Source organism: Cibotium barometz, chromosome 7 (genome assembly GCF_041138505.1).
Source record: "Cibotium barometz isolate CiBa-2024 chromosome 7, ASM4113850v1, whole genome shotgun sequence".
Lineage (NCBI taxonomy): Eukaryota > Viridiplantae > Streptophyta > Polypodiopsida > Cyatheales > Cibotiaceae > Cibotium > Cibotium barometz.
In genome coordinates, this window is record NC_141052.1 from 58,181,898 (window position 1) to 58,198,469 (window position 16,572).

Here is a 16,572-nt window from a genome sequence, read left to right on the forward strand (position 1 = left end):
ACGGACTCATTAGGGTTATTAGATTCTATTTGAACCCTCTAAATGTGATGCAAGAGAATAAACACAAGCACCAACCTCAAGTCCAAGCTCTAGGAAAGCAACCGATTTATTAGCTCGAAGAAAAATTATCGGTGCGGTATGAAAAGCTGAGAATTGTCGGACGAAACACCTCTCGATCGTTGTAAAAGGCTTGAAATGCCACTTGAGTAATTTCTCGGCGGGAAGAGCCTCCAAATTCCAAAGGTTTAAAACCTTTGAAATTTACCTTTAAAGTTTAAAACCTTTGAAATTTTCTCTTTCTTTTTTTTTAAAAAAAAGAAAATTTTAAATTTTCCAAGAAGCTACACTGCAACACGGCATCGCTCAAGCAACGTCTTCTTCAACACCATTTGCTCAGGCAGCTTTCTTAGATGTCTTCTTCTGAATTTCTCAGGTGGCTGGCGGCTATTTCTCTCTAACACCGGCGTCGGTATGATGGCTGGCTCATTTGCTTAGCCACGAAGGCCACTGTGCATGTCCGCTTGACTATGGTGCCAGATCCGATGTCCGCTGGGCTATTCATTGAAAATATATATTGACTATATGGCTTACCTGCCGATATAGTTAGTGATAGAGATACAAAGTTTAACAGTCATTTTTGGCGTGCTGTGTTCAAGAGATTGAACACCATGCTAAGTATAAGTACGGCTAATCATCCTCAAAGCAATGGTCAAACTGAGAGAATCAACCAAGTCTTGGAAGACATGCTACGAGCATATGTAAGCAAAAAGTAAACCAATTGGGAAGATTATTTACCCATATTGGAATTTGCTTACAATAGTGCCAAACATTCAACAACGGGATTTAGTCCATTTATATTGATATATGGTTTTCAACCCACGAGCTCTAGTGGCCATTGGACTTGAGAAAGAAAAGATACAAATGGTTAAAGATTTTCTTCAAGACCTCGAGGAGATGACAAAAATCATGAAAGATAATTTTAAGAGAGCACAGGACTGTGCTAAACATTATGCAGACAAAGATCATATACAAATCATCTTTGATGAAGGTTATAAAGTGTTTTTAAAGGTTCCCCCACACTCTAAATCTTTGAAAATGGGGAGAAGTCCAAAGCTATCTCCAAGGTATTGTGGTCCATTCACAATACTTTAAAAAGTAGGTAATGTTGCTTATAAGTTAGCTTTACCATAAAGTTCATCCAGTTTTTCATGTCAGTAAACTGAAAAAGAAGTTGGGTGATGATGATAATCTCGTCAATCAAGAGATCCTAGTAGAACTTATCGGACCCCCATCCTTACCACAAGAACCAGAAAGATTCTTGGATTTCCAAGAGAAAAGAACTCGACACTCTGTAGTATGACACGAGTGTTTAGTGAAGTGGAAGGATAGACCAAAAGAAGGCTCTACCTGGGAAAAGATAAGCACACTTAGAAAGAGATTTCCAAATTTCATTTTTAAGGACGAAAACTCCTCTTAAGGGGAAAATAATTAATGGAGGCCTAGAGATCTTGACCGTCTGGACAAGTCACAAGTGGAGTTTAGGGGAGCCAAAATGACTAGGTGCGGACCTAAGAGTGGCCAGACACTAGCGAGAGTGGCTGAGCACATGTGAAGAGCAGTTAGCTAATAAAAGAGTTGGGCCCAATCTTAGTGGGTCGTGTCTTTTCTGGCTGTGGTTGGGTGGAGTAGACAAGATCTCAACAACCCTTGTGGTGGTGATGAAGTCGTGCAGTCTTGGCTGTCTCAACAACAACCCCATTGTAGACTTTCTTACTCAATATATAGAATGTGTGTGTGTGTGTGTGTGTGAGAGAGAGAGAGAGAGAGAGAGAGAGAGAGAGAGAGAGAGAAGAGAGAGAGAGAGAGAGAGAGAGAGAGAGAGAGAGAGAGAGAGAGAGAGAGGTTCATCAAAATTTTAAGGGGCCTATACAGGTGACGAGACGTGGTGGTGGGAGATCCGTTAGGATATTCCTATAACAAAGCATAATAATAAAATAAAAATAAGAATAATCAAAGAATGATAAAAATGAAAATGAAAAGATGGAAACTTAAACACATGCCTAGAAGATACCCATGAACAATGAAGGCATGATGATGTATCAAAGAATTATAGGGTTGTTAACCATATCAAGACTCATCTAATGGTGGACATGAGGGGGCTCCAAACTTATGGATCACCATAGGATCGAAGATGGTCCTAGTGGAGTGTGTCTCTAGGTGTGGTGTTGCAAACTTACATGGAGGGTGATCTCTTTTGTTGACTTAAGGTCTTTCATGAGTTTTGTGAGATGTCATCCAAGGACTTCTAGTAGCAGTTATGCATTTAAATGTCAAGATGGAAACTCCTTGTGAGCGAAATCTCTTTACATGTGCCCTACTCTGTGTGTGTGTGTGTGTGTGTGTGTGTGTGTGTGTGAGAGAGAGAGAGAGAGAGAGAGAGAGAGAGAGAGCAAGAAAAACACAACATTTTAGTTCATTTTTCTCGGTTAAAAATAAATAAGTTCTAGTTAAAATTTGCTAAAGCCCTTTATTTGAAGGAGAAAAAAACTTAAATTTTAGTTAATCTTTATTTCAAGGAGAAAAAAACTCAAATTTTAGTTATAGTCTTGAGCAGCATTATACGCATTTGTATTGCTAGGTCCTAGTTTGCTTTTGAAATTCTCTTTACTTTTATTTGGTTGGGAGAAAAAACTTCTTTGAACATTGGAGATAACTTATTCTCATTATTTTTATTGGTTTTGGGAGAAAAAACTTCTTTGAACATTGGAGATAACACTCTTAGATACCTTGTAGAGTATAAAACTCATGAAAACTTGGATGCCTCTCAGTAGTTTGTAAACTTGCATTAATCAATTGGTTGCTTTAAAAATTTGATTTAATTAATGGAAGTTCTCAAGTTTGTAACCCCCCCACAAGCCCCCATGTTCTCACTCGTAGGTTTTACCTCCATCACCTTCTCTCTCTCTCTCTCTCTCTCTCTCTCTCTCTCTCTCTCTCTCTCTCTCTCTCTCTCTCTCTCTCGGCGTGTTGTAAAGTACCCTCCTCAACCTCAATCCCACACAACTATAGAAAACCTCTCTTCCTAGTGCTGTAAAAAGTGAGAAATCTCTCTCCATCTACCCAATGCTGGAAATCTATCCCTAGTTGCCATGCACGTAAATGCCTCTATCGCCACCATGCATGCATTTGAACGTATAGTTTTTTTTTAATACAAGGGAGGGTATTGAAATTACATGCCTTCATTTTCCACAATAAAGTGTTGGTAGATTCAAACCCACTTCCCTATGAGGAGAGAGAGGTAGAAGTGGATAAATGCTGGTTGGCCACTTCCCTATGAGGATAAATGCTGGTTGGCCCTTCTTAAACTAGGAAAAGAAAAGTCCCTTGGCTGGGATGGGCTCTTTGTGGAATTATTCATAGCCTTTTGGCCTTCTTTAAAGGAACTGGTATGGGACATTTGCAGAGAGGCATTTAATACTGGTATCTTGGATAACGATATGAAGGAGGGAGGGGTGAAACTTATCCCCAAGCAGGCTGCATGTAACATGCTTAACCAATGGAGACCCATAACTTTGCTAACTGTAATTTACAAAATTCTAGCCAAAGTCATTGCCGGACTGATCAGAAATGTATTCTTCTTTAGCTAGATTTGGAGAAAGCATATGATAGGATCCATTGGTCTTTTGTGGCAAGGGCAATTGAGAAATTGGGCTTTGGATTTAAGATGGCTTCCTGTATCTACACACTTACTCTTGGGGGACACTCTAAATTGTTGTTGAATGGAAGACTTGTAGGAGGGTTTGAGGTAAGGAGGTCAATCCCTATCAGGGATGCCCTCTTGCCCCTTTGCTGTTTGCTATTACCTCTCACCCTCTCACTGTGGCCCTTGAAGATGCTTGTGATAAAGGGAGGGTGACTGGACTAAAGCTGAAGAGTGGTGAACAATTGGTAATTCAATGCTTTGTTGATGAGTGGTGAACAATTGGTAATTCAATGCTTTGTTGATGAGTGGCAGACAAATGACTTATTGCTTTTTTTGAGAGTAGAGAATGATAATCTGAGACATGCATTGTCCATTATATTGGAATTTGCTGAAGCTTCTGGTTCCAGATGTAACATTCATAACTCCAAGATAATTAGTCTGAGACTGAGGACAATGAATTTGATCTAGAAGGATCAAATTCCTAGATTTTGATCTATAAAGATCAAAGACAATGAAGTTGAAGAAATGGGAAGGGGTAAGGGTCCCATTCCATGATAGGCTAACCATATGCAATGCTGTTTTAAATGCCTATATCATGTTCTTGTGTCCATTGATGATCAACTTTGGTAAAGGTCAATGGAAGAAAATTATGGGTTCTATAAGGGACTTTCTGTGGAGAAATAGGAGTAACAGCAGGAGAGTGGCAGCTTAGCTTGCTTGGGACAAGCTGAGTATGCCAAAGAATGAAGGAGGCATTGTTATCTTGCATCTTCCCACCCATGTTGTAGCCAGAATATCTTTATTCCTTCCCAAGTGCTTACACCAGGAAGAGTCATGGACCAAAATGTTAAAGGAATTAGTGGAAGACTCTCAAGTCCTTCTAAAAGGCATATGGATGGGGCTAAACTGGAAAGACAAGCTACTATCTTATGCTCCACTAAAGATTACAAGTTCTCCTTTTCATACCTTTCTATGTGGCAGATGAAAGGAAGTGCTAGGGCTGATGTTTTGGGATGGCTACCCCAGAGCTACAGGCAATTCTTTTTTTAGGTTGGGGCTATGGTGGACCCATAAATTTAATCCCCCTCTAGCATTAATGGACATCACTTTGGCCAAAAATTGAATAATAAAGGCCTGAGAAGACTAGCTGATTGCTGGGACTAGTCACATTGGTGGTGGCTAGATGGAAAGAGATGGATCATATGGTAGCAGAATTTGGATTACTACCAAGGGAGAGGTAGCTGGTAGGACAGATGTTGACAGAAGTTTAGAAATAATGGGTTTCTATAGCCTTTGAAGAGTCCTGCTGGATAAATGACTGGGAGTGGTCTAATGGAGTCAAGATGGACAAAGGGGCAGCTAAGGCTCTATATCTGGAATTAAGAAAGAGTGAGGTGAATGCAGAATATTGCAATAGAATTTGGAAGGTAGGTTGGAATGTTAGCATCTAGAGGAAGAGGTGGAGGAATATGTGGGAAGCAAGCATTCCAGTAAGAGCTCAGGTTTTCTTATGGAGGGTGTGTATGTGGGCCCTACCTTTAGGACTCAAGCTATTACAAAGAAACTTCACCTCTGGTGGCTGTTGTCCTAGGTGTAAGAACTGCTCTGGAGGATGGGAGGCATGCGTTCCATCTATTAGACGGGTATGGGATAGAATTGGGAAATGGGTATCAAATAGCATAGGGGTTCAAGGATCTTGGGGAGATTGGATCCTTGGCAGGCTGGCTGACGCTAAGAGTGCATTAAATTTACTATTTAACATCATTAGATTCTGTTGTTTGTGGGAGATCTAGAATTCCAGGAACAATATAGTCTTTCAGACAGAGATTAACATGGCGGTAGATGCCCTAAAGCTAATGTATAAATGTATCCACATGTGTTGGTCAATATATGATCTGCTCCACAGACTGGCAGACTCTTGTACACACTAGGTCTTCCTAGCTGTTGACATTATGCAAGGATACTCAGGATATGATGTGAAAGTAAAGCTGCCTAAGTTTGGGCCAAAGATAAGAAGATGGTACCGACAGGAGAAGAAGAATGTATACACTTTTGTGGCCTTTATTGAGAACCCTTTGGGAACTAGACCAGTTGTGAAGATATGGGCAAGTGGACAGGTTTTGGAGTAGCAGTCTCCCAAGGGGTGCTCTTCTGAGGCCATGATAATTGCTTGTATGCAGTTAGGTTATCATATGTCTTGGGGTTAGTCTTCTTTTGTTTGGGAAGATGAAAGGTGGGATCTCATATGCAGGTTACTTAATTGTAAATTGGAAGATCTTGGTATGGATGAGGATCCTTTTGGCTTTGAAATCAGATGTATCTAAGAGAAGAATTGTGAACCTTTTGTAAAATGCTGCCTTTGTTAATATTATATATATTTACTGTTCCCCAAAAAAAAGAGGCAAGGGCGCTATTGCTAGGATAAACTGTAGGAGGCAATTCAAACATACAGTTGTAATCCCACCAAATCCCACCAAAAAAGGATTTATCACCAAATATTTTCACCTTTTATCTTTAAAAATCAACTTACTTTCAAATTCAAGACTTTGGATTATGTCCACATGGCAACTGAGCTAGGAAACTCAAAAGTCACCTCGCGATTGAGACAAGAAAACATCATATTGATATATGACACGCTACTACCCATCACCACTACAAAGATGGAGACGCCTTTACGTTCTCCATCACCATTTTCCAAGCGCCAGTAGGAAGGTCGCTGGGTTGTCCTTTCTTTCCCTGAGAGCGGAGGAGGAAGGGGCCATTTCGGTTTTAAGAAGGAGGGGGAGGCGAAATGGGGCAGCAGTCGGCGTTGATTTACAGCTTCGTGGCGCGGGGCGGCGTCATTCTGGCGGAGTACACCTCCTTCACGGGCAACTTCAGGGCCATCGCCGAGCAGTGCCTCCACAAACTTTCGTCCACCAACAACAAGCACTCCTTCAACTGTGATGGCCATATCTTCAACTACCTCGTCGAGGATGGCTACAGTACGTCTTCCTATTTCTCTCCCTTCCTCTCGCTCTCCTCTATCTTTATCATGTATCATTTTTGTTCCAATCTTCCCCTTTTTGTATGCGCCCCCATCCACCGTGCACTGTTGACATAATTCCTCTGTTTCCATTATTCACTCTCGAGGACCATGGCTAAGGGGGATGTTCTCATCACTCCGCCATCAACCATATTCCTGGCATCTATGAAATGTATGCTAGAAGGGATTGGGACGACCCTGCCGTACATTCCCGTTGTGCTCACATGTCGAACGGAATGTCTACCTCCAATGCAACAAGATGGGTTCGTTCTGATTAATGCTCCACAGACCTGCCAATGACGTCCTGGCTACGCGGATCGGCTGCACGGAGAGGAATGGGTGTCCCAGTACCCATTCCCTTCCTCCTCAAAATCCCTGAGATTTGCACTCAACCATGGCTGTCCCAGTACCCGTTCCCTTTCTCCTCGACGTCTCCCAGACTTGCACTCATCCATGTCCCTGTCGCACACAATATGGTTCCAGCCTCATTTTTGTAGGTTTTTTTTTCCTCACTATGCAACCACATCCAGTCCAGTCATTTCATAATCATGGCTATTCATACCCATGAGTGAGAATATTAGTCTTCCTCATAAACAACATTCTCAAGCCTCTACAAGATCTCGTATTTTCTCTGGCCCACACCTCATTGAGGTCTTGCAGTTTGGGCATGCTTGCCGACATGGGGCACAATGGGTGTAAGCGTGCGTGATTAGCGCCTAATCACAGACTTAAACTCATGTTCAAATTGCTTCTTCTTCATGCTCAATGATGACCTAATCTGCCATGTATTACTAACATGAAATATATGCAATGCTGAATAGAGATACCCAATGGAAGCATTGCTCGTGATCTCTTAATGACTCAATGATGATTGACTGATCAATGAGTGAATATGGCTAAAAACTAGACTCCTATTTATAGTGTCTAATGTTAGTGAGTTGTCTACCAACCCTAATAATAACGTCCTAGTAAGTGTGTTCACATAGTAACCCAATAACTTTGTCCTCAAAGGGTTGCTTGTTGGGCGCTTGGATAATATGACAATGATTTGGCACGATCATAGTCACCAAAAACGAGAAACGGGAACGGAAACGTTGAGAAATGGAAATGGGGAAACGAGTTTTTAGGGGTTTCTAGGGATTGCAATGGTTGTTTCCTGACTATTGGCATGATAGACCTTACAAACACATGAATCCAGCCACATACTCAACCTTTGAGGTGGCCAACGGGTAGAAGCATATCTCCACCGCTCCAACCCGGTATGGATCGTTTGGAGAACTTGCTCTTTGCTCCACACACTGGTCCAAACTCCTATAGCATGGCTACTAGACGTGCTTTCTCTGCAATTGCCTCCTCGGGAACTATGGACACTAGAACTGGCCCCTATGCCTTTGGGATGGGTTGTTCTCTGTTTCCGGCATCCTTGGACACTCCCTTTTGCTGAGCTTCATCTATGGATGGACCTACCACTGTATGTGCTGTCGTTCTTGCTTGGATCTCTTGTCAGCAAGCTGCCAACTTGTTCTCCAACAGCTCGATAAACTCCTCACTCCTCTCTATCCTATGTGGTGCTACTAGCTCTTGTAGAGATTGATGTTGGTGGACCATGCTTCCTCCCAAGAAACCAAAGAGTTTTCTGACATCTGTTGAAACCATGTTCTGTATCTGCCCGCAGATGTACTTGAAGAAAACAAACACACCTTTGTGGTCAAGAACTAGGCGAAGGTTTCATACTTGCGAGATGGAGGAAGGGTGGGTGGAGCCAATTAGCTAGGCCAGGGAAGCCGCATATAATAGATGTATAAAATGCTACCCTATTTGTCTTGGGTGGCCTGTAGCACCACCCCCTTGGAGGCTCCCTTCTGTTGCGTTTTATTGTTGTGGATGGCCACCTAGTGTGTGCTGTCCTGCAGCTTGAATAGAGTTGTGTTTTTATTGAATCTGGCTGTCTTATGCTCTCCGAGATCTGGCCTTTGAGTGCCCACCGCCGTTGGACCCCATGATGTGCCTTCTTCCACCCCTGTCTAGATGCGTTTGAACTTTGAAGCACCAAAAGGCTGCCTTGCTTGCTTGCTCTTTGGCTCGCACCTCGGTGCACGGGTGCATGTGACATGGGATCACTCAGCATTGCATGTCTTGAGTGTGGAAAACAGTGGGGGGACCAACCTAGATGGAAAAGTGAACGTGAATGCTATTTCAAGAATGAGAGGTAAAATGCTAAATCTAGACACATGAAGACGTATTATCGTTGCTTCAAAGTTCACAAGTGTACACAAGCATTGAGCTAGTGCATCCACCGAGAATTCTCAATTTCTAAAACTAGCTTTATGACAGAAGCTTTTTAAGGCTGAATCTGTGGTGTATGCAAGTTCAAGGTAGTGATGCAATCAGCTTGACGTGTCAGCGGTGCAAGTATAGGGTGCTTTCATCTACTTTTGAGACTTACGCAAAATTCCAATCATGATGAACCATGACATTGAAGGTGGTCAACCGTTAGAGGCTCAGAGCTTCTTTCTTGATGACAAATGACAAGGGAATAAACATGAAGGCAAGAATGCATGAAGAAACCAGTCAAAGTCTTCGGATTTGAGAAAAGGAATTGAAGTGCTTAAATTGCAACAAGAAAGGCAGCTATGCTAAAGGAGTAGGGCCATTATTTCTCACCATCAAGGAGTGCATGTGGAGGCACTAGAGGCAATGCATGTTGATACATGGCCATCACGATTCACAAGAGGGATGATTCTAAAGATGATTAAAATTGACAACACCAAGTGTGCAGTCAAGGGAAAGGTGTAGCATCCTTATGTATAATGGAGGCACAACCAAATATCTAGGCGGTACCATGGGTGATTCAATGCATAGCAATTACAAACATGAATATGAAGGCATGCTTGAATAGTAGTGACAAGGTAGTTGTTAGTAGTGTGAGGGGACATGAAACTCGCGGCGGTGCCCGGGGAACTAGGGCCTTTGACACACTTGTTGATACCATCAATGCATATTAAAACATTTAAACATGGCCACAACCTTAAGACATATCCACCCCCCCCCCCCCCTTTTGGAGTATTTTATTACCCAAGGAGAATAATATCATGTACAAGCTTTGAGGGCCTTACTCTCCCCACGGGAGATGCCGGATTATCCATATACAAATGCCATAACACAGCCCAACACGAGGTTACCAATCTGGAACACAGGCTGTAGAAATGTTGAACCAACAATATAATCCATATACCTCCATGTGGGTACTGATTCTTCCCCAAAAACCACGGGTCTTCATGCAATAGAGTTGGTACAACAAGTACAACTCTCCATTCAGCTTGTACAGCACGTACAATGGTTGGTACAACAAGTACAAAAGTTGGTATAGTTGGTACAATGGTTGGTACAGCGGGTACAACAAGTACAAGGATTGGTACAGCCAGTACAGTGGCTGGTACAGAAGGTACAAGGGCTGGTTCAACAAGTACAATGGCTAGAAATCATAATAAATGATTAAATACCCTTGCCTTCAGTATTTCTTTGTGATGGAAGCCTCCAAAACAGTCCCCAACAGCCGGTATTCTTCATGGGCAGCCTTCAAGAGAGAGAAAGAGAGAGAGAAAGAGAGTAGCCATCATTAGGGCAGCCTGTAACAGTGGTAGAGGTTAGTGTGCAGCAAGAGAGCCTCCATTATGAAGAGAGGGGGCTCCAATTTATAGATTTGGGGCTCCTATGAGCTAAAATGGCAAGGGAAGGTTGCAATGACAAATGGAGAGCCACACAATAGCTGAAGTGACAAGTGTCAGGCCACTTGTCTCATTTTGGTCCACTTTCTTGCACGTCCCAATCTAAGAGATGGGTCCTTCCATAATCTTCACCTCTAAAAATATCCCAACTAGTAGACATTCTGTCGTAGGAACTTTGCTAACTCTTGGTATCTGCTCAATTCCAGATGTAATGACACGAACAGAATTTCCATCGAAGTCGGGCCAAAAATAGCAACTCTCCTAAATTTTAGGAGTGTGGTCCTTTGTATTCTAAGATAATCCCCCATTCCCAAAGCTTGTACTTTCCAAATATTTAGACATCCTGGAGTCCACCAGACCCCTTTCATACTGGGAAATGTCGAGGTTGGTGAGCTTCTTAAAAGTTGTCCGCAACCTTCAAGCCATATATTCAAGATATAATCATGTCCCGTCCAAGTGGGCGAGACGAGACAGTCTCAAAAATCCAATATAACTGAAGAATCCATGTCCCAAAGAAATGGGTTAGACTAAATAAGTCTCCATAATACCAATATCAAAATCATGTCCCAAAATAAATGGGCGAGAATTCCATGGAAGATATGCTAGACACAGGCACAAGAGCCAATTGTGTCTCAATCACCAATATCAATGAGATAATCATATGCCAATGAAAATCACAAACTAGGTGCTAAGACACTTAAATAAGTGCCATGCACAAGAAACTAGTGTCTCGCACAGAAACATGTGCTATGCACACAAACTGGTGCCATTCAAGAGCACAAACCATGGTGACAGAAAAGCTGGTTCTCCATAGTTTTGGCAATCCTTTCTCCCAATCCCTACAGTTCCCATGTTCTCCCATACAATCCCAACTCTGATCAACAAGCATGGTGTGGAAACAATGAAACACTCACTCCACAATCGCAACACGAATCCACGTGTATGGTGGAGTGTTCATTGAATTGCCCTCTCACAATCCCAACATGAATCCACATCCATGGTGAGATAAACGATGAATCTCTTGGCCTCTGTATGGGGAGATAGTGATTCTAATATGGCATAAAGATAAATAAATCCATGTCCCAAATAAATGGGCGAGACAAAACAATCCCATAAGTCCAGATATCATAATCATGTCCCAAGTAAATGGGCGAGACAAATCAGTCCCATGAGTCCTGTTACACAAATGCTCACACCGTCTTCTTTATCCTGAGTTTCGTGAGTTTAGCAATCCACTTTAATACTTCAAACTTTAAAGAGATGAGAGAGAGATATATGAGAACTGTACACCAGATTGGGTCCCGAATTACCCACTGAAGGGCCCCCTATCCCGATAACGAGATAGTATTTGCTTTATTTCTTTAGAGAGAATGACTGTGGACTGTAGATAAGCCAAACGCAAGATCTCGAAGGATCGGAAGCTTGGCTGAACTTTACACGGCTGTAGAAACACCTCGATGAACTGATCTCGAGCCTATGCACTCTTCCCAAGGGCATGAGGAAGGGCTCCACACCTGAGGCTGAGAAAAGAAGGCGGTGGACTGTTCTAAGCTATGTTAGAATGCTGTAGATGCTTATGAATGCTGTGTTACCTTCACCAGAGGGCTGAAGCATGTATGGATGATGCATACAGGCGGAGGAACTGCTGTAGAACTGCTGTAGGACTGAAAACGCAAGGTAGGACTGCTGTGGAACTGTTAACGCAGGCTGTACTGATGCTGGACAGAAAACGCAGGCTGTAGGGATTGCTGTGCACAGGCCGGCTTCTGGATATGCAGAAAACGCAGGTCTTCTTGCTGATTCAGGCCTGTAGATGCACTGTATGGCTGCGCTTATGGCTGTAGGGACTGCTGAACTGCATCATTGGAGAACAAGGGCTGGCTGAAGCAAACTCAAGCACTCCAAGGGCTGGATGAGACTAGTCTAGTGCTGAAGGCAAGGGTACTCCTAGGACTGAGGAGGAAAGCTCTTAGCACACTGAAGACTGAATGAGAAACTAAGCCCTATGCAAGCCTATTTATACTAACTAGAGGCTGGTCAAGTTGGCTGGTCATTTATTTAATAAAGTTTATATTTATAAATGACAATAAATGCTAAATAAATACCAGAAAATATGAAAAAAATACCAGATAAATCCTAGTAAATTCCCTAAGGCTTTTGGGATGTTCTAAATGATGCACAGGCATATGCATGCATATTATGCAGGATTCAGAGTGCTTTCTGATGCAAATCCTAAGGCTTCTACTGACTCTATATGCATGAATGATTCTCTCCAAGTGGGTTAAGGGACTTGACCGACTGGCCGACCCGCTAAGGCTGAGGAATGACCTACGTAGCTCGTGCCTGACTTATCCTAGACTGAGGATGTACAATGGGGTGACGACGTACGACAAATATCATCCTACTGGATTCTAATAATGTACAAATGTTGCATTGCTGATGATGAGCCATCTTGTCACCATGCACTGAGTGCAGAGTGCATGTGACAATAAACTTGAGGATAGATCCAAATCCCTAGAAAAGAAGTTCATGAATCCATAGACCTGTATACCATAACTCTTACCACATACTCCGTGCTAACTACACACCTTGGAGTAGAGGTGGACTTTTATCCATAAAAGCATCATATCCATGAGATATCCAAATATTTCTTCTCTATAAACTGGGACAGATTCGTCCATAGAAATTGCTTGTGAAGCCCAATATCTATATAAATCTCGTCCAAGAAAGAAATCTCCATAGATATAATCCATCCCCATAAACAATGTTTCCCTGGAACCATCTCAAGGCAAATAACACCACCTTTCTCCTTGCATGGCTATACAAGGGTTAGTGAACATCAAAAACACTTCATAGTAAATAGCAAAAGCACCAACTTTGCAAACTCAAAGTATACTTGCTTTTCTTTGCCAGGTTGGTCATGAAGCCAAAAGAAATATCTCCTCACCATATCCTTAAAATATCCCGAGATATATCTCCATATAGCTTGCTTGTACGCTTGATAATATAATCCACAATATCCATATGGAAAGAGTGCTAAACGTGTGCAGTGTGCACATAAAGCCAACTCCACACTTCCAAGATAAAATTTTGTGAATTCATAAATCCTTAGATCAACAAGCTGTCTACTGCTCATGCTCTTGCTTCATAAGCTATGAAGTGGCTGGCCATGCTGAACAGCACTAATGGTAAGTGTGGTCCCCACTTGAGATCTTTTCTCTTTCTTATTGATAGAAGGAAGCCTCCGCTTCCAAGAAAGCCTATGCTCTGATACCAATGAAACTCGCGGTGGTGCCCGGTGGACTAGGGCCTTTGACACACTTGTTGATACCATCAATGCATATTAAAACATTTAAACATGGCCACAGCCTTAACACATATCCATCATCACTTTGCATAAAACATAAAAGCGATAAAACATCCACAAATGTTGAAAATGGAGCTTGCACATGTGACACCACATAGAGGCCGGAATGGGCCGACCCCCCCCCCCCCCCCCCCCCCCCCCTTGGAGTATTTTATTACCCAAGGAGAATAATATCATGTACAAGCTTTGAGGGCCTTACTCTCCCCACGGGAGACGTCGGATTATCCATATACAAATGCCATAACACAGCGCGCTGCGCAACACGAGGCTACCAAGCTGGAACACAGGCTGTAGAAATGCTGAACCAACAATATAATCCATATACCTCTGTGTGGGTACTGATTCTTTCCCAAAAACCACGGGTCTTCATGCAATAGAGTTGGTACAACAAGTACAACTCTCTATTCAGCCGGTACAGCACGTACAATGGTTGGTACAGCAGGTACATCAAGTACAAATGTTGATACAGTGGCTGGTATAGCAAGTACAAAAGCTGGTACAATCGGTACAATGGTTGGTACAGTAGGTACAACAAGTACACGGATTGGTACAACTAGTACAGTGGCTTGTACAACAAGTACAATGGCTAGAAATCATAATAAATGATTAAATACCCTTGCCTTCAGTATTTCTTCGCGATGGAAGCCTCCAGTACAGTCCCCAATAGCCGGTATTCTTCATGGGCAGCCTTTAAGAGAGAGAGAAAGAGAGTAGCCATCATTAGGGCAGCCTGCAACGGTAGTAGAGGCTAGTGTGCAGCAAGAGAGCCTCCATTAATGAAGAGAGAGGGCTCCAATTTATAGATTTGGGGCTCCCATGAGCTAAAATGGCAAGAGAAGGCTACAATGACAAGTGGAGAGCCACACAATAGCTGAAGTGACAAGTGTCAGGCCACTTGTCTCACTTTGGTCCACTTTGTTGCCACATGTCCCAATCTAAGAGATGGGTCTTTCCATAATCTTCACCTCTAAAAATATCCTAACTAGTAGACATTCTGTCATAGGCACTTTGCTAACTCTTGGTATTTGCTCAATTCCAGATGTAATGACGTGAACAGAATTTCCATTGGAGTCAGGCCAAAAATAGCAACTCTCCTAAATTTTAGGAGTGTGGTCCTTTGTATTCTAAGATACAAAGCTTGTACTTTCCAAATATTTAGACATCTTGGAGTCCACCAGACCCCTTTCATATTGGGAAATGTCGAGGCTGGTGATAGGACGATTTTTAAGTTCTGAGCAAATGGTGCTTGAGCAAACTTGGATTTGTATGCTTGTGGGCTTGTTTGATACTATGCTTTTGTGCACATGTGTCTTTGGATGTAATGTTTATCTGTGATACGAATCATGTCTGCTCAGAGTTTATGGCTATTAGTGCAGCTTACTTGGTCGTTGCTGATGAGTCACTTGGGAGGCAAATCCCCATGGCATTCTTGGAGCGTATTAAGGAGGATTTCAAGAGGCGATATGGGAATGGAAAGAGCGATACTGCTGTTGCACACAGCCTTGCTAAAGATTTTGGGTACGTGAAAATGTGTAGTATGTGTTGGGCGTTTGCTTTGGGAACCTGGTTTTAGTTGATTCAGTGTGAACTAAATCTTTAGGCCAAAGCTGAAGGAGCATATGCAGTACTGTGTTGATCACCCTGAAGAGATGAACAAACTTGCCAAAGTGAAGGCTCAAGTCTCAGAAGTGAAGGGTATCATGATGGAAAACATTGAGAAGGTAAGGGAGAGATACTGTCCCTTTGGGCTGCTACAGAGACATGTCCAGGTATTGTTGGCCCTCCCTAACATGCAGCACTACATGGCTGCTGCGAAGTTCACTGGGTGTACAGGGGAACACCCATCCCATCACACGGCATCACCTCCTTGGGCTGTGCACAAAGGGGTGATAGGCTTCTCGTCTGCATCTAACAAGCCTTGAAATGAGAAAAGTGTAAATTTCGCAGACACGCGTCACCTAAGAAACGGGAATCTTCATGCAGGTTCTTGACAGAGGAGAGAAAATTGAGTTGCTGGTTGACAAGACAGAAAACCTTCGTTTTCAAGTATGTGAGCTTCTTATGCTCTGCCAATTACTTTGAGCATTAGTACAGTTCAAGTTTGAGAGAACTAAACAGTTTTATTCTTTTATAACATGAGGGCGTTGAGATGTGTTTCAGGCAGACAATTTTCAGAGACAAGGCAGGCAACTGAGACGGAAAATGTGGCTAGAGAACATGAAAGTGAAGCTAGTTGTACTGGGAATCGTGATCTTGCTCATCCTCATCATCTGGCTGTCCATATGCAAAGGCTTTAAATGTCATTGAAGTCTTGAATTTTAGGGTCTCCTATGTGAGGGATTCGCCCGTCATGTCTATATGACATGAATCCAAAGCAACAAAGGTACATCCATGGTGCGTTATAGCCTCGTAGAGAGCGCATCATTTTTTTGCACTGGGTTCTTATGTAGTCTGTCATTGAGAGTGTGACTTGAAGCGATGATTATAGATGATTTCATATATACACAGAAAGAAGTTAATGCTATGCACAGTATATATTTTCCTCTCAGCTCAATTTGAATGTTACATAATAGAATGTGGGTATATAATATATTCAACTTGAATGCCTAATGGACATTTGCTCTTGTCACATTGAGGACTTCTCATGGTACTGGTCTGCATTCTTATCCTCGTTTGGGCGGCCCTCTTCCTCTGCTCTGCCATGCACAACGATCGAGAAGACAAAGCTCCTTCCCCGATCATCGTTCTT

At 42.5% G+C, this 16,572-nt stretch overlaps 1 protein-coding gene across 1 annotated transcript; it reads left to right on the top strand.

Annotated features, from left to right (window-relative positions):
- The first annotated feature begins 6,346 nt into the window (after window positions 1-6,346).
- LOC147637248 (vesicle-associated membrane protein 721-like) lies at window positions 6,347-16,369 on the top strand. Its single transcript, XM_086800862.1, has 5 exons — window positions 6,347-6,687; window positions 15,200-15,341; window positions 15,424-15,544; window positions 15,807-15,869; window positions 15,984-16,369. The coding sequence occupies exons 1-5, from the start codon at window positions 6,495-6,497 to the stop codon at window positions 16,128-16,130; spliced, it is 666 nt and encodes a 221-aa protein (XP_086656988.1). The 5' UTR covers window positions 6,347-6,494; the 3' UTR covers window positions 16,131-16,369.
- The last annotated feature ends 203 nt before the right edge of the window (window positions 16,370-16,572 follow it).